Source organism: Anser anser (assembly GCF_964211835.1).
Source record: "Anser anser genome assembly, chromosome: 1".
Taxonomy (NCBI): domain Eukaryota; kingdom Metazoa; phylum Chordata; class Aves; order Anseriformes; family Anatidae; genus Anser; species Anser anser.
The window spans coordinates 81,247,583-81,257,023 of record NC_139720.1 but is presented as its reverse complement, the minus strand read 5'-3'; the positions used below and the strand labels follow the sequence as shown (position 1 = coordinate 81,257,023).

The 9,441-nt window shown below is 34.8% G+C and overlaps 1 protein-coding gene across 2 annotated transcripts in view; it reads right to left on the bottom strand.

Annotated features, from left to right (window-relative positions):
- LOC310899721 (uncharacterized protein) overlaps positions 1–9,441 on the bottom strand; it is a 46,245-nt gene that overhangs the window by 6,412 nt on the left and 30,392 nt on the right. Inside the window, exons 3-7 of one of the 2 annotated variants that reach the window (XM_083836524.1) lie at positions 7,663–7,703; positions 6,969–7,106; positions 5,202–5,239; positions 3,987–4,073; positions 36–100 (exon numbers count right to left, since the gene is read on the bottom strand). In XM_083836524.1, coding sequence (XP_083692650.1) covers positions 36–100; positions 3,987–4,073; positions 5,202–5,239; positions 6,969–7,106; positions 7,663–7,703 — 369 coding nt within the window. Of the gene's footprint in view, positions 1–35; positions 101–500; positions 3,161–3,986; positions 4,074–5,201; positions 5,240–6,968; positions 7,107–7,662; positions 7,704–9,441 lie in introns of those variants that run through there. The other variant, XM_083836525.1, reaches the window with a different exon arrangement.

Sequence of the window (9,441 nt, the reverse complement as noted above, 5' to 3'; positions counted from 1 at the left end):
ATGAAATTTTAGAATCTGAAGAGTAGTTCTTCTACCTGGCATGTTGTTTCTTCTATCTTCTTTCCTTTCAGCAAATGCATCCCATCACCAACATTATCTTCTGAGAATTGTGACCAAGAAAAAAAAAAAAAAGGAAATAAAATGTGCTTTCAAATATCCTGTTTTAAGTTTTTCTAAGGAGTATCATTTGAATTGCACTTGATATTTTGAGCTGACATTTTGACTCTGAAGTTAATCTTGTATCATTTAAGCATCCATTTTATCTCAAAACTACTTTGAAGTAAGACTACAGAGCAAATTGGCAAACTGACACACACAAATAAAACTCATTCATGCTTAATTCTTTATCTGAATTTAGTCCTCAGTTTACTAATCCAGACTCCCACCAAGTGCTCCCTCTTGCTCAGCTATTTAGCACAGAAATGTTTGGAATATTCATATAAAAAAATGAAGCCCCTGGGCAAAAATGGTCTTTCCAATTGATGTCTGTGTAACTTGATCTTTTGAAATTACTTTCAGAGGATGAACTTTCACCTATTCCTTCCAAGACATTAATGCTTTACTTGGGAAGAATATTTACCTTCATTACAACAATGAACAATAATAGGTCAAATGACTCTGAAAAGTCTACATTTTAATAAGTCTTTAAGAAGAAAAAGATCTACTCTCACTTTGAAAGATTTTCTCTCACTTCCAAAATTAAGTAAAGGCAAAGCATCTACAATTACACTATTATAGAAATGCCCTAGCAATTGCATTCCATCAACAGAGACATCAGAGGCACGCAGCTATTTTGCAAGAAAAAACAAAAGAAACATAATTTGCAAATCACAGCATTAAGTGCTACTCTGGCTTTCCAAAGTTAATAGAAAAGAGTAAGAATGTTTTTTGTTTTGTTTTGTTTTCCTCATGAATCCTAACTTGGTTTCCTTATTGCTGCTGAGGAATACCTTACAATATCAGTAATTCTCCTTCTTGAAAAAGGACAGCTAACTTAAAATATAGATTCAGTAATGCTAACTGTAGGCAGGCAAGAATGATTGCCTTGTTTTTTTTTTGTTTTGTTTTGTTTTTTCTCTTTCCAATCAACAGAAAAAGAAAGGTTCATTCAATAAATAACTTCGACTGACTGAGATTCTTCATCTATCATATGAAAAAAAAAGTATTTTGATATAAGCATACAAATTTATATTCAAAGAGGTAAGTAAGATCCCAGTCCTCAAAACACCTAGACTTACATTAGAATTAAATGAGACCACAGTGTGTGTAAAGCTGGTGAACCCTCCCAAGCCCTTGTCAGTCAAACAGTTAAAGGGCCACTATACAGGCAAGTTAGCCCCTATATTTTAATGCTATTTTTAAAGAAAATTCTGAATCAAGAGACATATTTAGGATTGTTAATATTCTTAAAGGACAACCCTTTGCAAACAAAAAATTGAAACAAAATAACAATCTTCCTTGTAATTACTTGGATATTGTAAGATTGAGTTAAAACCCAAAAATTACAATCTGAGCATGAAATGAAAAAGAGAGACACTCCTTTCACACTTTAGTTCTGCCTTTAAAATATAGGTCAGTTGCACAGGAAACCCCATCAAGCAATTTCCTTTATTTGGCACGTACGTCAACAGAAAGAGGGAAAATGGGTCACAGAAATTCTTTTTTACATGAGTTTGCCTTTAGAGGTTTCCATAAGAGCTTATATATGCTTAGAGACACTGTCTTTCTCCTACAGACCTGATTATTACAGTAACATCAACATGTTTTCCAAAAAGTATGTTAGAGTCCAAAATCTAACATGACTGACCAGACATCTCAAGCACCTACAAATCTCCTTGAAGTCACTGAGGGCCAGGTGTCTGATAATCCATCCATTTATTTAAATATAGAGCTAGCTGGACTTCTGTAGGCATCATAACTCATGTCAAGAAATTCTTATGCAAAGTCAGATTAACATAAGTGGGCTCTTTCTGGTCACTTTTCTGTGGAGTGAATTAGGAGCAGCAGAGAATTACTCTGACTTACTCTGCAAGGTATCAGTCCTTTTCTGTTTGTCTCAGAAATGCTCTTTCATGGAACTGGAATGACTGTGACTCATGTAATCAACTTTTTCTGTGATGGCACTTTCGGGCTGGCAAGTCTGGTACTAATGATTTGGGTTTGGGCTTGTGACCAAAGATGGGTATTCCCACTATTCTGTCTGTAGGATATGTATGTTTTTACTGCCCAATAAGTTTGGATTTTTATTTATTTATTTATTTATTTTGTAGAGGTTGTACACACAGACACATTAAAGACCCAATGCAAAGGCTACAAGAGTCAGAGGATGTCTTTTCATTGACTTCAGTGAGATTTGGATCAGGTCTAACAGAAATTCATATTATGCAATAGACTTACAGACCCTGAAGTATTATCTCTGTTAAGGGAAAAGTTTGATCAATACTGACAAATTATCTTGATCAATAGCAATGAACAGTAAATCTTCTGAAAAGTGGTTTTCACCACTGTGCAAAGGGGACTTCCCTTTTAATAATTTTACTGCAGTGTGGGAAAGGGAGATTTTTATTTAGCTGCCAGCTTTGCTTCCTGTTCCCTCTGGGCCCCTGCCCTTCAGTTACAACATTTGTTAGCTTTTAAAATGCGCACTGCTTCTTTTGCATGCTTTGGATATTTAAAAGGGTTAAAAAAAAAAAAAAGTCTTGAGTCTGGAGGAAGGTCAAAAAGTTCTTTCCTCTGATTCAGCTTTTTTCCACCCCCAAACTGACAACCTGTGCAGTACACTGAAGAATCATTCTAGATTTTTTTTTTTTTGTTAAAAGTAAGACTTGTCAGGAAAGAAATGTCTAATTTTTCTTTCTCCTATCATTAACACCTTTCTTCTTACAAACCAATAAGATTTCTTTTCCCCTCATCAGTTTATCACAAGGGCAGAGTTCCTCTTTTACTGTCATATCTTCATTCTGGTTCTGGTTCCTAGAAACCCTATTCACACATATATGAGCAAATGCATTAGACATTACAATTTCAGATCTATTCTCACTTCACCACTTTATCTTCAAGTGATGAAGTGAATGAAACCCAGAGGGAAACCTGGCACTCTGTCCTCTTCTGTCTTTGGCATATGCAGTTAACAGTGGAATCTCTGAACAGTGGATGATACCTAAACCATTTGTACAGGAGATATTAAAAGTAAACACACTTCTCATCTTGTCACATTGTTAGCTTAAGCAGAGAATACAGGATACATCCACTTTAATCTTACATGTCAAGGTTTCTGTTTCTGCTAATACAGGTGCTGAACTTTTACTGTTTTGGTCTGATTAGGCAACTGTAACGGCAAACTGACTTTAAAAAAATACAAATACAAACTTAATTCCTGGAAGCAATGTTAAGCAGATTGTCAAATAATTTTGATTTTTAAAAGTCTAGTTTATCTTTAAATAGACAAGGTGACTGCTCACTTGTTATTTCTTGTGGTTAATTTAATGGATTTATACTGGTCAACTCTTAAACAGTGTCGCTAGCAAATTCCCGTACATTAGCTGTAAAGCTGTTTCAATTAAAGTTAGTTGAAACAGGCTTTAGAAAGATAACCGGATAAAAGAATTACCTACAAAAGTCACACCTACACAAGAAGTTGGATATTTGGAGCACTGTAAAGTATACAGGGAACATGGATTCCTACTGTAGGCGCATATTACAGTTGTCAAGCCCTGTGCAACACAACTATTGCAATTTACTGTAGAAGTCTTCTTTGGCCCATGGACCACAGAATGAATTGTTCACAGAGTGTGTTCTTATCTTCCTAGTTTTAATGTAAGCTTTATTTAAACTACATTTTCCCTCCTTGAGGACAAAGTAGATCTCAAAAGGACTTGACAAATTATTTAGCTAGATTACTGGTGAAAAATGAAAAATTTTCTTATGTGCCCTTTAAAATACTTTGTGGAAAATGCAAAATCAGCTGAAATACATTTAGCAATTACCTTTAAGCTGACAGTGCCTTCTGATGTACGAATCATTTTCTGGCTTCCTGGAACCCTGCCAAAGTGTGCCATTCACATTTTTCCTGTCTAAAGTAAAAGCACAGAGAGCAGTCACCTGAATTCATAGCAAATCTGTGAAATAACAGGAAAGTCTATAAAAATAGCATCAGAATACAAATCAAACAAGCTTGTGGAATGCTATAGAAAGTGGTCAAACATGGAAATGAATAGATGATTTTGCAATATAGGAAATTTGATGGACAGATGCTATTTATTGTGGGCAGACTTCAAGTTTTATCATCTTTTGTCACTGTCTAATACCTCATCTAATACTGTTAAAACATGATCAGAATGATTTTTATCTTAACACTGTTTTTAAGACCTAGCAGCCCACAGAACACATGTACCTTTATTTTGCTTCCAGGAAGCAAAGGTTTTTTTTGTTTGTTGTTTTTAATTTTACAGCTAATCAGATAGTGTGTTAGCACCAGCAAGAAATAGCATCAAAGATGCCCACAACCATGTCGCACACATCCAAGGCTGATACTGCCTCAGTGAACAACATAGCTTCACAGCGTGTTGATAACTATGAAGTTTTTGTATCTTTTTTTTTTTTCCCCTTTAAACTCAGTTAGGACAGCACCTGAATTCCAAACTTCAGAACATAAATAATACAATGTTAACAGGAAGCGCTCACAAAAAAAAAAAAAAGGTGTTATTTCCTACAGACTATATACAAAACAGAACCTATTGAATCGAAGCGTGCATAATAATATATATGATAACACAGAGTGTCAGAAGCATTTGAAAAAAACTTGAATTTCTTCTTTGGAAAAGTTGTTCGTGAAAGCTAAAGCAAATGAGATTAACATGGGAAAGGGCAGAGGACTGAATTTGATTATATCAGAGAGATTTCAATTTTTTATTGAAATGATTAAAATAAACACTGAATATGCTGAGTATTTCGTGTGCTGTTCCATAACAGATACTTAAATATAGAAATCTAACTGAGATTTAAAATGGTTTGGTTTCAACATCTAACTTCAGATATGTATGTAGAAAGGAGAGGGGGGAATACATTGATAGTTTAAGTGTATTTTTCCTTCCCTTTCCTTTGCATTTTCTCCAACAGCTGTAAAGCAAAACAGACCTTTAATTAAAGTAGGCTCTGTGAGATTAGCAAGTATATAGTAAATGATTGAAACAGTTACTAACCAAATGCTTCATTTTCAGACAGAGACTTCTGGATGGATCTAAAAGAATTAAAAGAATTAACCATTAGCTGAAAGTCAGAATGAAAAAAAGAAAGCACATTTAATCAAATATGGATATTTTCAACCTAATTCTTCAAAGCAGGGCACAGGGATTTAGCTGTGTAATTCCCACTGGCTTTAATTGGGGTTACTTGGCTTTTCTCATTTACTCAATCATCTACTTTCACCTGCCACACAAAGCTCTGAAAGCTTCTGAGCTTTGACTCTGAAAAAGTATTTCATTCAAGTTTCTTTTTGTAATTAAGAATTCATGACTGAATCAGGGAGCCCATCAGAAATAGAATAAGAGATACTTTTATTTAGATGTGATCTGAAATGTCCTGCAACTTACAGAAATTACTGTCTGAAGTTTGGTGACATAATAATGAATTGAACCAAACAGCTACATATGAACACAACATCGCCACAACCTAGAGTGACATTTTCTTGCCCAAATAAACCTTGAGCTTTTTGCATGTTTACATCAAGAAACAATGCAGATAGAAGCTTGAGTTAGCAGTGAGTTTATAGATCATGAGTTAAACAATACATGAAGTTAACAGAAGAAAAAAGAAATCTCTGAATGAACAAAGGATTATCCTGTGAATTAATTTGTTATATTTTACCCATAAAAAATGATAGTAATTCATAAGCTAGAGGATGAAGCCAGAAGATTATACTAGGCAAAACCAGAGAGTCTCTAATCTGTGACAACGATAAACAGAAGGGAAAAAGGACAAAAATTGAAATCCCTCTCTCACATTCAGGTAGGTAGGGGGTGGAAGGTTTCTTGAGTGACAGGATGCAACTGAACTATTGTTTAGTCTGTAAGTGTTAGTTCCTTTTGAAACTAGTTTGATTTATTTGTTTATTTCCAGAGTTCCACTGTTAAGGCATACTTCTGTTTGTTTTATTTCTACTACTCTTTATCATTGGTTCCTTCTATGTTTCACTGGTGCAAGTGAAAGAGAATGATCATTCTTTATTTACTTTCTCCATATCTATGGGTAAGACCAATACAAAATTTCCTACATCATCAGTGTGAGTATCATGCCTGGATAAGTGAAGGCTGGACATTCACAGTGAAATATTTGCTATTAAATCTTTTCACATTGAGTGAAATTATTGTAACCAATCCTATTCATTATTCATATTGATTAGTCAAAGGATCGAGACAACCTTTCTAAATTCTGGTTAATAAGTTGGAATAGAGTTAGTTTTAGAATAGAATAGTTTTGTTTGCATTGTAAGATTTGAGAGTGGAGCTATAAATTACTAATCCAGTCACTGGGGAAGACATGGTTCTGATCTAAGCAGGAGAACCGAGCAGGTAGGTGATGGCAGCATATTTGGTAGAGCTATTTTAAATGATTTATCTTTGGGTAAACCCATGCCAGCCCACATAGTAGTTTGGCTTCCTTAAAAGTATTAAAGGATGATCAGAAAAATAAGAATAACAAAGTTATATCCATACTTAGATTAATGGAAGTCTGGAAAGGGAGAACGTTTTCGCAAAGTCCTATCTGGTCACTGGTAACAGAGATCTCACTGCACTGAGTGCATACATCTGTGTTTGCAGCTGATAATTTACTAGTAGTTTTATCAGATGACAAAAATAGATGAAATCTCTTTATTAAGACAAATTAGACTTTCTTTGAAATCATTATTTTGAAATTTCTCAGCAATAGACATAGATAACATTGCTTTTCTAAGTTTACTGGGGCCTCACCTAAAAAATGAAAAAATAATATGATATCCAGGGATTTTCATGTCTGTCACAGCCAGACAGATAAGATCTTTGTGTATCATTCCATTAGGCAGGATTTCATTTGAAGGGAACCTCTTCAGTAATGCAATAACCTTCAATCTCAAGACAAAAAAGAATTTTCAAAATAAATTCCTGTTTACTAATATATATTAATCATTAACCCATACCAATGTATTGTGTCTTAACAAATGGAAGTGAAGTATGCTGCTATCTCGAATGTACTTGATAAAATACAGTCTGACCCACTTAATCTGAATCATTTTGCAAACTAATTTTTTATTTGGATTAAATACACAAAGAACTCTTCAGAAGATTATCAGGTCAATGGTACAAACATGCTGTAAAATAGGTTACCACTTCAATCCTTCAGAAAAGCAGGCATATGGTTAAACCAAGCTCAGATTAACTGCATTTGATTTTAGCTTTCCTGGTCCCAGTATTTTGGAAGAAAGCTTTATGTATATGAAAAAAATCATGGCAAAAGAGCTTTACTAATGCATTACAAGCTTGGTACTTGCTTTCCAACTGCAACATTAATACATGTACTCTCTGAAAATTAATGCAACATTGGCAAACACATTAATAAAACAACAAAAGTGAAAAGAACAGACAAATATAGTGACAGTGTGTAGATCTTGAACTGGTCTCAACTTACTTTCTTTTTTTGGTCACTGTGTTCTCAAAGTCAGGAAATTCCTTTTAAAAAGACAGAGAAAAAAAGACTATGAAAATCAAAAATCCAAATATAATATTTTCTTTACTGGAAGGACACTGAAATATGCTTTTATGTACTTTTGAGGCATGTTTTTAATATCCACTATTATTCCCTATCTTTTTCCAACAGCTGGAGCTATGGAGAACAGTGCAGCAGAGAATATACGTAGTCAGGTGTCCTGATTTTTAGTGGTTTCAATATCAGTGACTCCCAAGAAGTTGACATCGACAACTGCAAAACCCCTGAAAAATCAGAGCACAATACTCTTACCCCAAGAATGCATATTATATTTTTAATACAATATGATTATTTAAAATATTGCCTCCAAAATGCAAAGTTCTCTGAGGATAAAATGCCCACACATTACAATGGGACATAGCATTCTGAGGAACACAGAAGGATGCAAACCATGAAACCCCAATGCATTCAGAGGAAGTCTGTATGTGGAAGAGACCAGGAAACAATGCAAGTAAAAGAAAGTTGTTTAAATCAACCTGACAAAGCTCTAAGAGGCACTAAATCAGAATCAAACACTGGGCTGGAGGCAAGACCCCTGAGCTGCAGGGCCCCAGCTGATGGCCACCTGCCTGCGCTTGATGACCGTGTTTTGGTTGAACATCTCCTTAAACCTTTCATCACCTGCTTCCTGTTCTCCCCTTGTGCTGCACAGAAATTCTCAGAACCTAGTTGTCTGGATCATAGAGGATTACCTTGTTGTCCTTCTTTGGAGACCAAGCATTGGCTGGTGACTACAGAGTCTGGGACTTTCTTTAAATAAAGTCCATAGAAAAAAAAAAAAACCACGGCAAGAAGGAAGAGAAGGCTTATGTGTGTGTTGAAAGACTGAAGAAAAGGGTGCCTCACTCTGTAAGGAATGCCATAACGTCTCCTTGCATCTTTGCTATCACAGTCACCCTGGGACTTGAAGTTAATTTTAACTTTAAGAAAACCTGAGTATGTCATTCTAGGACAGAAGAGATCTCTGATTGGAATACTATTTTGATGTCTCCTGAGAAAGAATATCAAAGCACTGTATCACTTTCATACCTATTTCTTCCAGCCTGGAAAGCAGAAACCAGGGTTGGTGAATCATGATGAATGCCATTTCAATCTGCTGGGCAACAAGACACATTCCAAAACAAAACAAAACAAAACAAACAACCCCCCCCACACACACACACAAAAAAAACCACCTTATTTTACTTTTTTTTTTTTTTCTCCTTCGTCTACATCTGCAGATCTCTGACTACAGTAATTTTAAAATGTCATTCAGGTTTCCTAATGAAAAGCCAAAATACATTCTACATAAAGTTATGTAAGTGCATAACTAAGCATTTTATATTTTTTCCCTGTCTCAGTAAAACCCAGCATAGAATATATATATATATATTTTTTAAGCTTCTTCAGAGACTGCATTAAGAAAAGCCTGTTTTACTGCACTAAGGTTATTTCAGCTGAGTGTAGGAGGTCCTACTATTACCTGGACATTTGTGAATGCTAGTAATTATATGCAGTTTCCACTTTTTTTTTTTTTAAATATATATTCATTCACAGATGCTGCATGCAGATCAAAAGAGCATACCCTTTACCTTGAAATATTGCAAGCAATGCAAGATAAACTTCTTGCAGAAAATAAATCAAAACAAAACAAAACAGCATGTTAGTCTTGGGACAAATCTTTTCATAACTCTAAATAAGTGTTTGAAAGATGCTGAAGAA